Below are 20,755 nucleotides of genomic sequence, written 5' to 3'. Positions count from 1 at the left end.
GTGCAGTGAAGATTTGGTGCTATTCAAACTTCAAAAATATCATTATTGCCAGTTCCTCTGGTGTATTTGAGGTTCTGAACTGCCACCGGTGATACTGTCCACCAGTGCAAAACCGATGTCTACCGATGGCTTCCAGTGCCGCTTCCTCTGATTGATGAACCAATTGTTAATCTGCTTATGGTCTAATCCACTCACTTCAGAGAGCTGCATCTTCTCCTCTTCCTGTACATCAGGCACCCAATGTTTAAGTAATCAAGATCCAGCTTGAACCGCATTTTTTTCTTTCTTTTTAATTTCAAAGAAACATTTCCAAATCAGTATTACTGAAGAGCAAACTACTTACGATCATTATCATTGTTTCATTCCATTGATCAGAGGCTTAAACACTGTTAGATAGAGTGGAGGGGGAGTGGAGGGGGAATATACAACGCAAACAGTCACAGATTGGTTATTCGGAGACCATGTTAGTAGCACCCCAAGCACACACACACACACACACACACACACACAGAGGAAGCATATCCTATCAATTGAGACTAGCATAGAAATCCTCATTTGCTAGACAACTCACTACAATGTAAAGCTAGGAAGCCTATATGCAAGAGTCTTACCGTGGGGTATGGCCATCTATGGTGGTTATTCCACCAGTCCAACAATGCCATCCTTGCATCTTTAGGTAGCTTCCCTTTCTTCCTTTGCTTCATGAATTCTTTCCTGAGATTGCTAAGATAGCCACTGTACTTTCGCAAAAGCATTTCTTTCAGCTCCCTGTCACCATGATGGGGACCAGAAGATTCCAGACCATCCACCACCTCCACGTCCCTGTAGCTTAGCTCCTCTTCTGACATCCCAGGTGCTTCATCTGGAAAAATGACATACATGAATCACGAAGAGCACACACACAATTGATTCCAGAAAATAGAGCTCAAGGAAAATAACATCTAAGGTACATAAAATTCCAGATATTTTGTGTAGCTCCTCATATGAGATGTCTCCCCCCCCCCCCCCCAACTAATCCCAGTAAGAGAGGACAAAAGGAGTTGTTCCTTGAGCCAATAAAAGAAGGGAATTCCGTTCTCTTAATAAACACTAAGAAACTTGAGATGGCAACAAATATCTAGAGAGAGTATATTTGTAGGCTCCCCTATGATTTTCGTTATGTGAAGTCAGCTACATTCCCTTCCCAGTCCGCATTGTAACATATTGGAACTGAAGTCATCCATATAAATCCAGGTGTTGCAGTATTGTTTGGACATGAGCACACTGCTAAAACATGTTAATTCCTAGTTTGAATTGTGTATTATTTTGACATAAAATTTCTGTCTGCTATTGATGTCAGTTTCCATACAACTAACTAGTTTTACAATAATAGTTCTTAACTAGTGAATCCGTAATGCATACCAGTAACCCACCCCCCAATCAAAAAAAAAGAAAAAGAAAAATCCGTATTGAATACCAAGTACCATAAAGTCCAATGTGGTGAATTTAACTGAACATTAATTCTAAATGCCAGAGATATAAGAGACGATACGATCCTATTTGTGAATATGTACTGGGAACTACATATTGCATTTTCTTAACCCCCCCCCCCCCCCTCTTCTTCTTCCAAAGATAAGAAACTGTTTTTTCTCTCAAAAAATCAAACAAAATTTACAAATTCTTTTCTTGATACAGACCGAGTTTCTTTACTAACCTAGCCTATTATCCAACAAGTCTACAACAGGAAGTAAAACTACAGGAGCTATCTGGGAAGGGCTATATTAGGTAATGGCCATGCTACAATAGGGGGGAAAAAAACTTAAACCCTAACCCATCATGATCCCATCCCTGGTTCAATCATTCCCATCATTAAAACAAATCCAACAGCATGGTTTTTGGATTTTCTTTCTACATTTTTTTTTTTTTTTGGGGGGGGGGGGGGGGAATAGTTAAAATGGGTTGGCCGGAGGACATAACATTGAATGTCGTGTACACACTTAGTCAGCAAAGGTTGAACTCAAACCTCTATCTATTAAAGTAACATCTCTACCACCAAGCCAATTTCAGATGATACTAATCTTGTTCATTTAAATATACAGAAAACCAGAGGATACTTAACAGCTGTATTTAAAAACATATATTTTAACAATTGAAGACAGCTAATTTTCAACATGGGTATCTAGTGTTGAATAATCATTGTGTCCAAGATGGCTTAAAGGTGTTCATAAAGTTCCAGACTTGGAGTATGATTCCTCAACACTAAATGTAACTTTTAATAAAGGGCAACCACATCATTCTGAAATTTTCTTCCCAACTATTCTATGAGCTTTCTCACTGTGGTCCATGTAACAGATATTAACAAACGGGAACATTGATAACCATGAGCCACCCAACAGTCAGAAACTAAACAGCATTCTGGCTCCTGCAATGGTGTCCGCCCGAAATTCTATTTTCGGGTTTGGAATATGATTTTAACATGACTTCCTTCTTCCAAAGTGACAAACCATCCCTTCTACATATGGTTTTTCGAAATATTCCCTTTTCTAAATAACAACTCATAATCCATCACTAACTATACTTCCCAGATTATCCTCAAGAAACTTTAAAATCGTTTAACAGAGGTTGAATCAATGCTTGAAACCTTGAAGAAAAACCAGTTTCACCCATAACCCCATCCCATGAAATCCACAATGCCCGATACTTAGAGATAAGACATCAGGAAGAGATTAAAGAATTTAAACAAGAGAGTTCTCACAAGGCTATAGAAAGTTCTGAGGAGCACCTCCAGGAACCTGAGGAGACCAACTGCCAGCTCAGATTTGTGAAGCATTTAGTGTGTATGTTTTTCTATCAGTGGGTATTTGTGTCTGACTTTATGCAGGCTGAGTAAACAGTAAACAACTTCATACTCTATAACTAAATAGATGCAGTGTCACAATCTGGGAATGGTACTTATGATGGAGCCATATGACAAGTTTTCATTAACTTCCATCCAACAATAAATTTTCATTACTGATTTTAAATAATTCCCTCTAAACCACACCTGCTAAAACTAGCTCACCTAAACAAAGTTCTGTCAATCATAAACACAAAACTTAAAGCTACAAATCCTTAAAGAAACAAGGATGCCTAGGTGTCAAGGCATCCATCCTACATAAGCGTATGCATAATATTAAGTACTGCACTAATTCAGTTTAATGACTTTAGTCTTTGAGATTTGCGAGTACAAGAAAATTCCCCCCCTTCCCCTCCGAGGAGGGGTTGTCATGGAGAAATATTGTCACTGTCAAAGATCATACAGAACACAACACAAATACAAATACAAGAAGTCAAGGGCAAGTATTCCAAGGGACAAGAGAAGAACACTGAAAACTTTAGGACTTGGTGGTGCAAAAGAAAAAGCACAGAATGCACAAAAAAGCACACAACAAAGAATAGGCAAAGTAACACAAGATCTTAATCCCTTTTCCAGTTCTGCCCAAATGCATAGGCAAAGACGGCCAAGAAAAAATTCCACCAAATAAGGAAGTTACAGTAACCACTGCACTGCCCAGCAAAAACCACATTCAACCCAAATCTTCTCTTTATCCTCCCCAAGAAAACCCCTGTGCACATGAGGAACATTCGCACCCAACGAGTGCAGCATCAAGCACAAAGCACACTTCACACAAACCCCAGACACAGACAAAAATAACTGTAAAGCCAAAACTTGATCACATAAAAAACCAACAAATGTATTTTTTTTTAAGAATAAAAACCCAAAAAATTACAGCTGTTTATAAATTTACAACACCATGCAATAAAATAACAGTTGCCTAATAAGGCATGTCCCAAACCAAATCAGGAACTGAAGACTAATTTAGAGAACCATTGAAACATGGTCTTAACTCTACACGGGCCACTCAGCAACCTAATCAGAAGGGGGATGGGAGGTCGAACTCATGTATATAGATCTAAGGCAGATTTGCGCTCCATAAGTGGCCTTCAAACACCTCTTGTTGATGCCTCAATTGGTTTATCTAAACCTAATATCCTAAATAACCGTCTTAACAAATATGTAAAATAGGTTGGTTAGGTTGGATAATGAAGCAATCAACTTATTTTTTGTGACCTCTGCACCGCATAAGAAAATGGATTATCCTCGGTGTCGTGAGGGCTCCGGCGGGAGGGATAATGGCATCTGGACAGATCCTTTCATATTAGGTGAACCTCATCTGATGCCTTGCAGGACGCCGGTGATCTGCCGCTCTCCAGGGCCCATTCAGACTGAAAATGTTGGGGTTAAGGAGTCATGCTCTCTGCCACCGAGGACCTTTGCGTTTGTGGTGGGGAGGCCTACTATTCCCTCAGTGGAGAACCTGCCAAATCCAGTAACTGATGAAGGAGGGCTAATGAGGATTAGAATTCCGCAAGCGGCTTATGATTCTCAATTAGAGAGGCATCGTTTTGCTCTCCTTGGGTGTGTGAACTTCAGAATGATTTCAATGGATGCGCTGAGAAGGTTTGTGAACGAGTCCTGGACTTTGATGGAGGACGTGATCTTGAAATCATTGGGTAAGGGATTTGTTCTTTTCCGTTTTCATTCGGAAGTAGACGTGGCTATAGTGTGGAAACGGGGTCCCATTAGGGTGGATGGACAGTTACTTCGCTTCCAGCGATGAAGACCTAATTTTAGGGTGGAGGATGACGATATTACTCATACACTAACTTGGATGAGGTTCCCCAATCTCCCCCAAGAATACTAGCATGAAGAGATCCTACTTTCTATGGCCAAAGCGGTGGGTCATCCTATTGCTATTGATCGACGTACCAAGGAGTCACACTTTGGCCATTTTGCTCGTGTTTGTGTTGACATTGACGATACTCAATCAAGGGTGAAGGAGATCTACGTGGAGAGGAATCAGCCAAATACGTCAAAGCTCTTTGTGTTCAAGCAATTGGTGGAGTTTGAGGATCCTCCGTCCCGTTGTGCTTCATGTGGTCGTTATGGCCATCATGTGGATAACTGTTCTGCCCGATATCAAGAGAGAGAGAACTTTACAACACCAGGAGCGAATTATGTGGATGAACGGCTGGTGGAATATCGTCGAAAGGTGTGGCGGCCAAAGGTGGTTACAAATACTACCAAGGATGGTCAATCCGAGCAGATTCAATCTTCGCCATTGGATAAACATGATTCTCGGGAGTGTGAGGTAGTAGAAATTGTGTCAACTTCTACTATTGTTGGCAATATGACAAGTGGGCCAGGGTGTTAGATTCTGTTTTCAATTCTATTAGCTTGGGCACTAAGGAAGGTGGTCCAGCTGTTTCAAATCTTAACTTCCCTATTGTGCACTCTTCACGAGGTAGGAGTTTGGATAATAATGGCGTGGAGAAGTCGGTAGGGATGGCGGTGGTGCAGGTCGGCACTAATGAGGTTAACTCTGAGAAGGAAAGGGAGGAGCATGTTGCGGAGGCAGTTGCAAAATCTTCGGATTTTTCAAACTCAAGGGAGGAAAATCAGGAATTTAATAGACACGCTATAACTAGAGTCTCTCACTCACTTTCCCAGAAGGTTATGTTGGATAAGTCAAGCGATTCAATGAGCAGTGGAAATGAGTTTAGTAATGACGTTCCATCAATGCATTCAAGCCCGGTTTGTTCAATGAGTTTAGTACCTCAAGAGGAGGGTCGTTTAGAAGTGGTTCTTTCACCAATTTCTGTCACAAGCTGTGATACTGGTAGAACTGCAGTTGTGGTTCACGCTACGAATGAGCAAGATGATGAAGCAGGGAGTGAAGCTCTTTTCATAAAAGTGTCGCGACGCCGGCAAGTTCGGGATCGGAATGTGGAGCAGGCGAACATTATCCCTGGATCACACCGTCGACGACAAGAGACTGAAGCTGGATAAGTCGCTGAGACCATTAAAAATTCTCATAGAGAGGTTGAAAAGGAGTTAGGAGTGGGGTTGCAAAAAAATCCATCTCCTTTTTCACCAGAGGAGGCGGCTCTTTTGGCCCGTGTGGCTCTTGATCAGCCTGGTGTATATGCTGAGATCCCTCGATGATCGAATAAGATAAGAACCCCCTCGGTGCGGCTCACAGATCCTCCGTAACCTTATTTTATTATTTCTCTTGGATGAGCGAGTGGCTTGTTGCCCTCGCCAATATGTCTTTTAGGACTGAGTCCCCTTTTTAGGCTTTAGCTTTCTTTGCTTTTGTCTATCTTTAGGCTTGTTTGCCTCCTTTTTAATCTTCAATAAATTTTTTATTTCAAAAAAAAAACCTTCTTTTTTGTGACCTTGTTTAACCCAAATATCAACTTACTTTTCTTCATTTTTTTTTTCGGGGGAAGGTGAGGGGATTGCTTTACCCACCCCCAAACTCAGTCAAACGTCATCCTACAACAACTCTCCCTCCAAAATTATCAATGTCCATACAAACAATCCCAAAACACGGTTCGAAATTTCAGTTGAAAGGACTGAGATTTCGTGAAACATTTTCGTTTCGACAAAAGGCAAAGTGAAATGCAGGTCGATTCACTAGATATGCAGAATTTCGACCAAAATTTTACAGTTCTCGCCAAATTTCAATTTCGGTATCATTTCAACACAAAACACTGCATATTAAAGCATTGTTCCAATGAAATGTGACCCATTTGTGAGTTTCAAGTGGTTTCGCCTGTTAGATGGAGGCAACTCCAAAAACGAAAAACCCATATTTGGTATTTTTGGCCAAATCACCAACATTTCCTAGAGGAACAAAATGTTGGACACTACTACAATGCATCGACAACAACTATTTACCGCTTTTGAGCAAGATTTGCAAAATCCAAACCTAGAGGTATACCCTTTTTCCACAAAGGTTTTGAGCTTTCCCAGAACTCTATGTGGTACTGACTTACAGTTGGAGGAACAGTTCCTAAAGGTCTTTAACCTTGGTTGTACACTTGTACTTAACTACTTGTAACACTATAACATTGTTAATATTAAATGGTTTTTCTTCATTCCTAATGTGTGTTTTAGTTGTTTTCGAATATTTTGTATTCTAATACTAAACTATGTATAAAATAAGCTTTGAGAAAGTATACAGTAGAGTATATTGTACACTACCAATCTAGGTATGAAACCAAAACTTGGATGAGTGTTTTTTACAATCTAAAGGTTCCAATAGGTTGGGAATTGAGATGCTTAATTAGGGTTTCCATGAAGTCTCGGGCCTAACTATGGCCAGCCGAAACATACTGAGTTTCAATTGAATTTCAGTTGGAAGCTCGAAACCAAGGTTGAAACTGAAATCTCGAATCTTTCCCAAGACAAAGCATTGATATCCATACAAACAGTTTGAAACAATTAGAGACTAGACAACCTTCTTAACCCAACTTAACTTTTTCGATGTCATTGACGAAGGGGCCACAGACTACATTAATTCAGCATACTAAGATCTGATGAATACTCTAACCAGCACTATGTTGCACAAAAAATTTAGCTAGATTAAATGTCAAGGATGCAACAATTCCCCAATTACCATTGAATGGTTATACTTGTAATGTTCAATAAATTAAATCAAGTTCATTGAAAAAGGAGGCAGAAAAATATGTTACCCCACAGTAAACTATTTTCCAACAGACCACATCTATCTATATTGACAATATAAATTTTTTGAATTGATTTCAAAAAGTTTTTCAGTACTACAGGTTCCATTACTTCCTCTGAATTTTGGGTTGTAATGTCGTAAAATATAAAACCAGACACAAAAGTGATACAGAACCAACTCATTTGACTTGTTCTAACAGTGCAACATAATTTTGAAGTGGTATGATTTTCGAACTAGAGGTAACTAGAGGCAAATGTGGCTCAAAAAAATATTGCTTCCACAATTAAACATCCCCCTCTAAAACTGCATTTGAGGACAATTGCAGAATACTCTTGGAACTCATCAAAACTATCCTCATGCAACAGAAAGCATTGAAACAGTTGCATCCCAGTTCATATTTAACTTATTTTCAAAACATTCATGATCAAAAGCATATACACTTATAAGTCAGAAATTGGAGATACTTTTTCTTTGGGGTGTTGGGGGTGTCATCTCTAACTTGTTTTTCCAACTTAGCCTCTTTGTTGGGATACTCCAGTGTTATTCGAATTCCTGTTGTAAACCTTAAGCTAATAAGGTTCATTGCTCTTTTTCATTTCCCTAAAATTTTGTGAACTTAATTAACCCTCTAATTCACCAAGTTACCTATTTATTCTTGGATTCTTGAGGAATCAGGTCAAACGTAGTTCGGAGATCCAAATTCGTCAAGTATGGTAATTCTTGCCCATCGAAATCCACTAGGCCAACCATCTTGCCCAGAAGTATTTCTCTTACTGCAAATCTACAAATGGATCGCTCCACTTAAGTCTAAACTTCCACCGTGGATCATTTATGGATGTTCTTTATTCCCCAAAACCTATTTTTTTGTTTCCCTTCTTCCAACAAGTTCAGACGATCAACCCCTTGAAAGATAGTCATCCTTATTTTGCGATGTCTCAATATTCTTCCTGCACCGACAGGACCTAGGATTGAAGAACAGTGATGCAACAAGCGCTCTACAAATTTGTGCATACTTGCTCACAAGATGCTCAACATTCCATGTTGGGGGGAATGTGTAGTACTAACCCTCACCTTCGAAATGACAGCATTTCCTTGATAAAATACACACTACGTGTAACAATAAAGGTAACGTTTTTATATTCACAACGCTTGTAACGGGAAAACCCATAACAGTTAACGTGGCTGTAAAAGACAAGACACAGAGAAGAGAGAGAAGCGCGTAGAGTAGAGAATCCATACCTGAGTGGTAATTCCCAAAGGAAGCAGAGGTCGTTGTGGTCGAGGAAGAAGCTACCTTGCAGAGATCGCTGAGCTGCGTTTCGATATTGCTCAAAAAACTTGTTGCTTCATCGAACGGCTTCGATAGTTCTTCCTTGTATCTGTAAAGAACTTCGCAGTACGAATCCTGCAACAATCAGGGGAAAAAAAAAGTAATATATACTTCACTGTTCTACTTTACGATCAATTAACCTAAAAACCTAAGAAAAGGGAAATTTTGAAGTAGTTTTCTCCCTCGGCATTACCATGAACTTGTCGAGTTCTGGATCCGCTCCTATCTCCCTAGAACCACAATTAGGGTGGTTTTCTCGAGCGATTTCTTCAAGAAGAGACGCCATTTTCGGTGGCGCTCCGACCTGTGAGAGAACACAGGAAAGGTGTTCAGAAAAATTTTCGAGGAAAAAAAAAAAGAAGCTAATTATCAGTTCGAGAAGTGGACTGACCTTCCGACATTCTATATAAGCATTCACTAAGCTACGATAGCGAGGATGGTTTGCGATCTGAGCTTTGATCAGACTGGAAATCTCCGATCCAGAGATTTCCGGCTCGTTGGCTTCGATTTGAAAGATGTTTTCGTCTTGACGGTCAAATTCCGTCGCTGTAACTGGAGCTGGAACTGGAACGACGTTTCCAACTCCCGCGATTTCATCAGAACGAGAAATCGCAGGATCGAGCCGGTAAAAATCTTCCATAAAAATATCTTTAAAAAGGATTGCCAAAAATCACTCCGCCATTTCTGGTAGCTGTAACGAACTCCAAAAGCAAAACTCCCAAGTCCCAACTTGAATTGTATTGATCCTTCCGGCTTATTCTACAGAAAATTCAAAAGCAACCTTAATTCTTATTTTATTTCAAATGGAGTTTGAGTGATCTCTCTTACTGCAGCTACAGAAACCTGACAAATTATCAGATTCTCACGAAAAAGACGAAAACAATCCACTTGAACGAAAAAAGAATGAGACAGATCTTGAAGCAGCTTCTTTAGTTTTGCGATTATTATCACTTTCACATGAATTTTCAAGATATCAGACGATTCTTGGAATCTTAAGTAGTCTACAACAGACTCTACGCTCTACACTTCCTGTTTCTAGGTTACAATTCGGAGCTTTCTTTAATAGCCTTCCCAGATGAGTAAGTTTAATACTTTACCAGAAACAGAAACTGAACCTGTTTGAGGTTTGACCGCTGAGGCTCCCGTGCTGAGTGCTGCAAGGAGAAGCGGGAATGGATGGATTAACAGCTATTCTTCCGAAACCGTAAATATATATAGCTCTGCAAACCCTACCTAGCTTGCTAGCTATACTCCCTCTCTGCGTTTAAGCTGGAAAAGACAAGACCTGAAATAGACCTGAAGCAGTGACGTGCAGTCAGAGCTTTTTTAATAAACCCAGACTCGCGGAGAAAGAGAGAGAGAGAGAGTACTTGAGTTTCAGAGAGGGACGCAACGGGCACCGCACTTTCTCGCACGCTCCGAAACAGTAGGTAGTAAGGGGGAGAACGAGATGTAACTTATGGTAACTGAGAGTTGGGGTTTGGGAGGAAGGATCAGTGATGCTCCCATTATTTATAGGTCTTTCTCACAAACACCTCACCGCCATTTCTCATCTCCCATTCACTAGCACCCGCCGTGGCACGGGGGACCTCTCTCTCTCTCTCTCTCTCTCTCTCTCTCTCTCTCTCGGGAAACATTGACATGGACATTACACACCACGTTGCTTGGTTACTGTTCAAGTATGGTGGTGGGTCCCGATAAAACATATACTACTGACATGGGCAACGTCGTAACGGAGCTGGGCCGCTGGGGGGAAAGTGAAAGTCCGAAAGAGTGAGCCGCTCTGTGCAACCTGTGCGGCCCCAAAGTACGATAGCCACCTGTACTGCTCCTGCTCCTTTTGGACACTCCATTATTGCTCATCTCTCTCTCTCTCTCTCTCTCTCTCTTTATCTCTTCTTCTTCTTTATCTCTTCTTCTTCTTCCCACCCATTCATTAGTTTGTTCGTTCAGGTTTTAACCCTCATTGCTCCCCTCGGGAGAATCCGTGACCGCCATGGTAAGCATGTGAGGTGTGATAACTGGTAAGTTAAAACTCCAAAACCCTAGACCCTCGGTGACTCCAATCACAATGGTTATCTGGTTATCTTCTTCATCATCATCTTCACTGTTTAATGAATGGATACAGTTGGAACCATTGATGGTAATTACTAAATATCTTATCGCTTTGCAGTCTTTACTACCACTGACCAGACGACTTTCTTTTTAATTCTCCATTCAAGCGCCAGGCATTCTCATCATGGTAATTTAACATGTGGCATTAAAATGGGACGAAAGTTTGGAATGTTCCTATTACAAGGCTGTCAGCCAAGGGGTATTTTAGAAAATATCAAAATCTAAGGGGATATTTATGAACCCAAAGGGAAAATGAATTATTCCATTTTCTTGGCTGCTAGCCTTGTAACAGGAACATTCCTGCTATGGGCGTAAAAGCAAAAGTTTGAGATATGGCATTAAAATAAGCATGTATGAAAGGTTCATGCCTCGTCTGTCCGGTACTGCCGTGCACCCCAACACACAAGGGCGGCGGAAAGTACCACCTTACCCCAACTCGGACAAGGCGTTCGGGCAGGGTTAAAGTGGTACATTCTGCCTTGCTTGTGTGTGGGGCACTCCCAGTAGTAGGGGCAGGCGACAGTAGGCAAGAGATCATGTCCGATCGTGTCACGAGCCAATGAGAGTTCAAGCAGGGGCATCAATATTGATATCATTTTTTATTTCACGAGACATGGTGGTACTTTCAGGTGCTCCTGAGTCAGATCTTGCTCCTCTCCAAAGAGCCCAACGCCCAAGGAGTGCCCAGGAGGCATCCAAGGAATTTTATCTTCTCAAGTACATGCACTGCCCAATGTACCAACGTGGCACATCGGACAATGCACCACACTTGAGAGGATAAAGATCTGGCATCCAAGGGCTGGGTTGTGCCACACACAAATCCTGACATACACCCAGTCAACCATCAGGATGTGTGCGACACAGCCCTACAATTAGATGCCCCTTTGGGCACTCCCTGGGCACTGGGATCTCTAGAGAGGAGCTCAATCCTCCTGAGTCTAGGCATTGGAGTCATGCGACCAGGTAACTTTCATTTTCCCTTCTGTCATTTATTTGTATTCAAAATTCATTCATATGTAAAGTATATTTCCTTATGCCACTATTGATTATTTAATTAGGGATAATTGGAAATTTTGGTTTTTTGACTTGACTCGCCCTTCCCTTTTCAAGACTTGGTAAGTAGGGCTAATCAAACCGGCTCAGGACAAGTCATGTTTTTTTTTGTTTTTTTTTTTAAATATCTTCTGAGTGAGGAGGGACCAAAGCTATGGATACTTCATAGGTGAAAAAAAAAAGGGGACTAATATTGAAGATAACAAACAAAAATTATAAGGTTTTGTTTAGCTATAAACCAAACTTATGATCTATGAATAATATATGATCCGATAAAAAAATAACCAAATTCAGTGAGTTTTACATAACTCAGACAAAATTACAAAGTAAGTAAAAAACTCAGACCTAGTCTAGTCATTTTTTAAACCTCGGCGAATCTCTACAATTTTTGATGATGTTAATTTTATTTTATTTTTTTAATCGACTTGAATGACTTGCCTGAGTCAAAACCTAGTTTTCCAACTATGCTCCAAAAAAGAATAAAGCATCTGAATCCCCCCACCCCACCTTACCTTTCCTTATCTTACCTTTTTTTTAAGAGAAACAAAACTGGACATTGACATATGCATACTACATTGTACACAAAAAAATAAATTAAATAAACAAATTAAAAGATGCAAAGAAAAGATTTTCTACCAAGCAAGTTGCACCTAGGATCCAAACTGATGTATATCCCATTTTGTTTGCATTTGGAACTTACAATCATATGTATTTGGATGTTTGGGATAGATCCAATTAATAATTTGGGTTGTCTAAGTGCATGTTCATGGGAGCTTCTCCATCTTTTGTCTTTAAATTCTTTAGAATCTAGTTTCTCCAATCATAGCAGCACTTTACCTCTTTTCTATTCAGTGGCGTATCACCCACTGTTTCAGAGAAAGTAATGTCCCAGCAGACACCCTGGCCAACCGAGCAGCAAGGCGCAAAATCTCTGAGCAGTGGAATGACACTCCAGGTTTCCTGGCTCACTCAATCAGTTGGGAAGCTACGGGCAGACCCAAATTTCGTTTCTGCTAATGTTTATTCCTCCTTTTGCTCTCTTCTGAGTAGTTGATCCTTAGAGGATCATCTTATTTTCTGTAGCTTGTACATTCTTTATCTCTTATAATCTATACTTGCTGACCTTTTAGCCAAAAAAAGTTTCTCCAATTAAAAATACAAGTTCACAAATTTTACTTTCTTCGAATATTTTTCTTTATCTAGAGAATCTTTAGGAGACAAAGGGAAGGCTCAGTTTCTGCTTCTTTCGCATGATTTGGTGTTGAAGAAATTTCTTTCAATTGGGTATATTGGAGTAAATCTTAAACATAGGACAAGTTGGGTGTCAATATATTATATAAGACAGTTTTCCTCCACCCATAGAGGACGGTTCACCCACTATCCTAGGGCTCACAAACCCCTCTTAGGGTTTTTGTATGTTCCAAAATACCCTTTCGATTCTCATTCCCACCCTCTCCCACCCCTCGATGAATGGGACCCCATTCACCATGGGTTGAGGGAAACTCGGTCCTATTATATGTATGCTTGTCAAATAAAACTATTATGTCTGTGTACTGCTTACATGCAAAATGTTTAAGGTTCCGTTTGATTAGAAATAAATGAAAAAATTTTGCAATCATTTCTAATAATTGTGTAACTAATTCAACAACATATGAATTGTAATCTAATTTTCTTTCATTTTTCATCCAAAATATACCCATAACATGGTAAATTTTTGTTCTCATATTTTTACATTGTTCAGTTACTTATAAAATTATTTTTTTAATAATTATAAAATTATTAATTTTTTATTTCGCTTTATTTCTAACCAAATATGTCCTTAGTGATCAAGTTTGATACCTATTCAAGCCAAAGCTTCCTCAAGGTTTTGTCTAAATATTTAAATTTTAAAAATCTATTAGAAATCTTAAGCATTTTAAGTATTTAATCTATAGTTAATTAGGAGAAAAGCTCTCTGCATGGGACACAGGGGCCACGCCCAGACACAATTGGGGGTGGAATTGACTGCCCCACCCCATGAATGACGGAATTTTCACCCCTCCAATGTGCTAGTGTACGCACTCTCATTGGTTGTTGCACGCACATGGCCCTTGCGCTCCCATGCAGAGAACGGTTCCCCTTACATAAATTGTCTTATCAATCCTTACATACAACTTAACTCTTCAATGACTTTACACCCCTGGCTTTCGGACATCATTCGCCACGTGGTTATAAAAAATGCTATAATTGTAAAATATATAGGGGGTATATCATTAGTGCCCTTGCATACGAACCATGCAACATCCCCTTTTGTGCTCCCATTGGCTTAATGTGGGAATCCATTCCACACCAATGGTGTAACGAACTCTTGCCCATAATTGATAATTTTTTTGGTCTATTAGCAACAAATTGGAGAGGGGGGACAAAGAGGATCATTTTTGAGAAAATGTCAACATTTCAACCTAAATAAGAAAAAATAGGGCCATAAAATTTTAGATTAGAACAAAACACAATGAAGTTTAACCTTCGATATAAATTTATAGCGTAATATTTACTTAATTTCTAACAAAATTTTCACTGCCATGCTCCTAGTTGGAAAATATATACATATAAAAAAAAAAGGGACTTATAATGATTCTGTTGACCCTGAAGAACTTTCTGCTTGATTACGATAGAGGAAAATCTTATGTGGCCCCTAACTAATGAGGCTCCATGTGGTTGCAAGTAAAGTGAAGGGAAGAGGAATCAAATCAGGATTGAAAAGAAAGTGTTGTAATCATGATTGTGTAATCTACCTAAAATTCTTATCATATTTGATAATTGAAAAAAACAAAAATTTTTGCCTGGTCATCTGCAGCATTCGCTTAGACACAATCCTCTAAATTGATCGCCCCAACCCCTACAAAATGAAAATTCCCCCTTCGTCGATGCCTCTGCGCATCCCACCTTGGCCCCTAAGCTAGTGTAGGGGCCACGCCACGCACTTTTTATATATGTCTATTGGGAAAAGATTCCCTACACTGTCAGTATGGAAGAAATTTCTCATGCCATAGCAATCATGTCACAAGAAACGATTTCATCGGGAGCCCACATGTTTAGAGATGAGAGAATTATTGTTCTTTTTCAATGTTGTTGTGAATCTCAAGTTTTGTGCGTAAACTTGAGAGATGAAACATTGTAATCTTTATTTGATTTTAGTAGATTGCTCTCAGAGCCTTGTAGTTTTTTCCTTCATGTTGAAGGGTTTTTCACGTTAAATCTGATGTTCTTTAGATTTTATATTTTATTATTTGGCATCCTCAATGTGTTGCATACGATTTCATGAGCAACATATATACTTTTTCATAAAGACATGTACATGAATTTGTGGAGCATTGCATTTTTTACACACAGTAGAAAAGTTTTTCTCCACCATTTCCCAACATGTATATTGGACCTTTTGAGGCAATAATTATAGGCTGTGGAAGACTATTCTAATTGGTCAATAAATATGTGTTTCTATGGCATTGTTTGTCTGTTTTTTGCCAAAATTAGCCAATCCATCATAAAATATAAAAAGTTAAAGCAACCCTGTTTAAATTGTTTTGATTGTACTGTGAGTGTATGTCCTATTCTTATGCGTGTAGAAGAAAGTGATTCTTTTTCTATTTCTAATCTCCAATTCAAGAGTTTTTTTTTTTTTTTTTATCTTTTTACATAAAAAGATTTTTTTTTTTATGTTTTTATCTTCACTAATGTTTTTACTTCTATTCAAATTAAAAAATAATAGTTTAAATGGTAGACCCACGTATTGATCTTATATACATCAAATAATTGGAATAATTATCAGAAAAACCAAATTAAACAAACATTGACTCAGGGCCTAGAAAATCCAACCCTAACCCCTCTCAGGGTCGAGTTGGGCTGACCTTGATTGGCCCTGATCAAGGAGTGGGAGGAAGGGAAAAATGTATGGACTATACTGAGTTAGGTTGGGTCAGGAGAAAATTATCAATTTTACATAAAATAACATTATAATAAAATATATTTTACTTATTATCTTCATATATAATATAATTATATAAAAAAAATATGTATGACATTTAAAATTTATAAATATATAGTATATCAATATATATTTTATTATATAATTTAAAACAGGGTCGGGCTGGACTCAGCCAAGGCCTCAACCTTGACTCAACCCGACCCTAACTCAGGGTCAGAAATTTTCAGCCCTGACCCGTCCTCAAGGCCAGGTATCTCAGCTCAAGCCCTGTTCGGGCACAGGACGGGTTGAGACCGATAGGACCAAACTTGCACCCCTAGATGTAATGGCAGAATAAGCGAACCACATAACCCTAATGTCTTATTCTTTGATTCTTCTAAACATGTTTAAGAGAGCTGGAATTAAATATTAGGATTAGTGGCATGCCATATGTTTATAGGGAGAATGGATTATCGAAACCAAATCTTTGACTTCAACAAAAATAGGTCTCCCTTCCCAAATAACCATGCATTGTTTGTGATACAGTCGAAGGTTCCAAAAAAACTCATATTCTGATTTACCAGATATGTTCGCTTATAATACTATCATGGCTTTTGCCACCCCAAATCGAAGGTCATGTTAGTGGGGCAAGTATCTTTCTCTTTTCCTTAATTTAAAGTTATAGTTATCCCCGGCCCTTATTAAAAAGTGTTTTAATGGGTGGGTGGGTGGTCTCTCTTCTCACTCCAATAATTATGTAGAAAATTGTATCATTCATATGGAACCCACATAGTTAAAAGAAGATAGAAAATAATAAAAATTTTCGTATAAGAGGACGACAATACATTCGTGAGAAACTTTTTCCCTTATTTAGTGGGTTAATGAAAACGCACATGGGAGCATCTATCGGGGACAAGAATTTTTTTTTTTCACGAGGTAACGTGCCACAACCTTCTTTTTCCCTATATAGATATAAGAGAGAGCACTTCCAGCAGCTTTGATTTCATTAGCTTGGTGTTTACCCCAAAAAAGGAAAAGATTTCATTAGCTTGGCCAGTTGTGTTTCCATGACACTGACTCTCCACGAAGGTTACCTTTGAAGGCCATTGGATTGAATTGATATTGGAATGAATCGATAGTACGTGTAGTCATCACACCACATAATGATAAATAGGAGTGGCAAAAAATATCCTCATGCCGACAGTGTGGGATCCACATTGATAGATTTTTATTTTTTATTTTTTATCATGTGTCTTTTTGTTTTTTATGTCGTAATTGGTGTGGTGTGAGAGATTCCTTCCACACTGATGGAATAGTGTCTTAACACAAATGCCAATATGGAATAGTGTCTTAAGCTCGCTGCCATGTGAGCCACTGTGTTCCCTTGAAGATGAGTTGCAGGTGCGCAGAGGAGGGTTTTTGGGAATTTTCCCCAATTTCAAACCCTAAACTGTTGAAAGGGTTTTGAAGCCCAATTGCCAAGGACAATTTGTCAGTTCACATTATATTTTTAACGTTGTTAGTCATAAACTGACGGAATTGGTGCATGTGTTAACGTTTGTAAACCTCAGGGGGTACATAGAATTATCCAAAATTGGAAGATAAAATTATAGTTTCGTTAAACCTCAGGGTGGTATGTGTAAATTATCCTTCTATTTTTTATCATATGTGCCTCTTTTTATATGTCGTGATTGGTGTGGTGTGAGAGATTACTTCCACATTAACATTCCACACTGATGGTGTGGGGAATCCTTTTCGTATTTTATATTTGTTTTTTACATATAACCGGTGCTAGAACATGCAATTTTTTCAAGATTTCAACTCAACCTCAATGGTTTCAATACGAAACTCTTAACAATTGAGCTGATTTGTAATCAAAATAAGCTTATTCTTTAGAGAAAATATTCTAGCATATCTTATGTTTTTTGCCACGTGGAAAAGTAACATGGAAAATCTAACTATCGATGTTTAAAAAATGATATCCATTGGCCACAAATGAAATTTCAAATCAGATTCAATGTATCCTCCAATATGTAAGTTTATATTCTTATGTATGTCAATTGCTTCCCATTGAAGTCCCTTTGTAGTGCCTTATTTTTGAATATCTTGTTGCCACTTGGCAAATTTGGATTGGATTGAATTGAAACTTACTAGGTGAGTAGAAGAACTTAGGAATCTAGGTATAGACAATTTCCACCCAACCTAAATTGCCTGGTGACAGTTAATAGAGGACATGTTATTCTACTTTTGGGTGAAGGCATATCGAACCCCTACTCAATATTTATAGGGAAAAATAAAGTTTCCAGGTTGCGTGTAGCTTGCACCCAGACATAGGGAGGGTGAAATGATAGCCTCCCCCTTGTGGTATGAAAAATCTCACCCTTTGTTGGATGTCCTATGCTCGCACTCATTGTGTAGGGGCCACACAACCTGGCAGCGATTCCCCAACCTTATTTGTAATTTAAAACCTTCATGTCCTATTTATATAATGGGAGAGGGTTTCCTGAAAGACAGTGTGGCCCCTGTGCCATTGCGGGAGCCAATGAGAGTGTGGGTGGAAACATCAACATGGGTAGGATCATTTTTACCTTTCATAGGAGGGACAGGACAGTCATTTTGCTCTTCCAAACTGCCTTTCAGGGTTCTTTTTGTTTTCAAAAGTTTAAATAAGGAGAAAACTTTCCTCCACCACTAGTGAAAGAAAACTACACATCTAATCGTCCTCATCATCACTACCACCACCACCACCACCGAACACTTGAACAATGATCAAAACTACCTTTGAGGTTATGTTTGGATGTTAAGAAAAGAAAAGAAAAAATATAATGAGACAAGAATCATGATGATTCAATGATTGATTTATGTGTCTCTATCTCTTCAAATTCAATTTTAAATGTTTTCTTTTTTATTGTTTTTTTTTTTTTCTTATCTTTTTTTTATACAAACATTGCCATTGTTCTCTCATCCCATCCCTACACCATTGATACCCCCAATGAAGGGATTCTTTCCTTCACCATGGGTGGAGGAAAACTGCCTCTTTAAAAAAGAAAATTTTCCTAGATGCCCATTTAGGGGTGCCAGTTTGGCCTTGTTGGCCCAAACCTGCTCTTTGGCTTGCTTTGAGCCCGACCAAGACCTTGGTTGAGATATCTTGGCCCTGAGTGCGGGTCAGGACTAGAAATTTTTAACCCTAAGTTAGGCTAGGGTCAGGCCAAGGTTGAGGCCTCGTGCTAAGCCTAATTGACCGGCCTAAGCCTATTTTAAGTTATACTATAAAATATATATTGATAGAATCTATGTTATAAACTTTAAATGTCACCCATATTTTGTTATATAATATATTTTATATGAAGATAATAAATGATATAATATATTTTATTATAGTGTTATTTTACATAAAATTGATAATTTTCTCCCTAACCCAGTCCAGCCCATGCATCTCCTTTCCCCCTCCCCATGATCAAAGTTAGCCCGACCCAATCCTGAAAAAAAATCAAGATCGAATTTTTCAAGTCCTGAGTCAGGATCAAGTCGGACCTGAGCCTAGACCCAACTAAGGAGACTCAAGGTTGCACTAGAGTTTTATAAAACCCCGCCCAATCCGACGCTATTGTAACTTTGTAATTACTCGTTTCTCAAACACCCGCCACTTTAGAAAGAAACCGTCAACACTCACTCTCTCTCTCTCTCTCTCTCTCGCTCTCGCTCTGAAAATAATGTTTACACGTGGGTTGTAGACCAGGTCGATGGAATAGAAAGGATCCATCCAGGCTCGCCAAAGAAACTTCCTCATAAGTCCCCAATTATATCCCGCAGGAGGCCTACAGTATGAGCCCATCCAGACACGAACTCAAGTATCAATGATGTACGTACACCTGGCAGTGGAGCCCAAGAAAATAAATAGAAATTAGAGAAAGAAACAAACAGACATTAAATAAAAATAAGATGTCACATCACTCACATGTCTGTTTGTCTCTCACTTTCCTTTTTTTGTGTTTGTGAAGGAAACGTAATGGAGGAATTTTTCACAGATATCCCTCTCCGGTTTCAATAATTGACATGTCGATTCTTATGGTTTTTGAAAACTACAAATTTGTCTCTGTTTTTCAAAACTAATTTACACATTCACCCTTCTTAAGAAATTTTTTTTTTATATCAAAATTATTCTTCATTAATTGAAATATTCCTTCTCGGTGAATCACCCAAGTAAAGTAAAGAAAAAACATGAAACTTGGTCAGAAGTGACGAAAATTCGTTTAAATTTATGAAATGATCAGATTAGATTCGAGTTTTTATTGATTCAGTGTTTTTATCTAAGTCATATGAAACTCATCGAGTCTTTTTCTTATTGTGCCATATACTATTCATAGATCAAAACTTTATAATTTTTATTTTTTGTCTTCAATATTATCCCATTTTTTTCTTTCCATCTGTAAGTAATCATAACCTTAGTCTCTTAGAGAAGGAGAAGAAAGAAGGTGTTAAAAAAAACATGACTCGCCTTGATCAAATTTGACTTGCTTGACTCATCAGGTTTTAAAAAGGATAAGGTTTTTTTTTTTGGTACGATGAAAAGGATAAGTTGAGTTTATGAAAAACTTGGTTTCCCAATTATCAACAAAACTACCCTTTTTAATATGTGAATTTATAATAATATCTTCCTGTGAGTTTGAATCAAGTAAGAATTGAGTTTTTCGCTTTTCTTTTTAAAAATATGGTTACATTCTACTCCAAAGGGGAACTAGTCTTCGTCTACAAGAG

General features: G+C 38.6%; 1 protein-coding gene and 1 long non-coding RNA gene across 2 annotated transcripts; both read right to left on the bottom strand.

The window, feature by feature from the left end:
• Positions 1 to 9,570, bottom strand: LOC122657747 (homeobox protein knotted-1-like 1). The gene is made up of 5 exons (XM_043852540.1): positions 9,275 to 9,570; positions 9,077 to 9,187; positions 8,793 to 8,958; positions 612 to 862; positions 1 to 222 (listed from the first exon to the last, which is right to left on the bottom strand). Exons 1-5 carry the CDS (start codon positions 9,521 to 9,523, stop codon positions 43 to 45), a joined length of 957 nt encoding a protein of 318 aa, XP_043708475.1. The 5' UTR covers positions 9,524 to 9,570; the 3' UTR covers positions 1 to 42.
• Positions 3,671 to 4,013, bottom strand: LOC122657748. Its single transcript, XR_006332348.1, has 2 exons — positions 3,972 to 4,013; positions 3,671 to 3,868 (listed from the first exon to the last, which is right to left on the bottom strand). It is a non-coding gene; the product is annotated as an uncharacterized LOC122657748 (long non-coding RNA).
• Positions 9,571 to 20,755: the final 11,185 nt, after the last annotated feature.

The sequence above is a fragment of the Telopea speciosissima genome, chromosome 4 (genome assembly GCF_018873765.1).
Source record: "Telopea speciosissima isolate NSW1024214 ecotype Mountain lineage chromosome 4, Tspe_v1, whole genome shotgun sequence".
Classification (NCBI taxonomy): Eukaryota; Viridiplantae; Streptophyta; class Magnoliopsida; order Proteales; family Proteaceae; genus Telopea; species Telopea speciosissima.
Note: the sequence above shows the minus strand (reverse complement) of the source record. Positions and strands in the feature narration are given on the sequence as shown.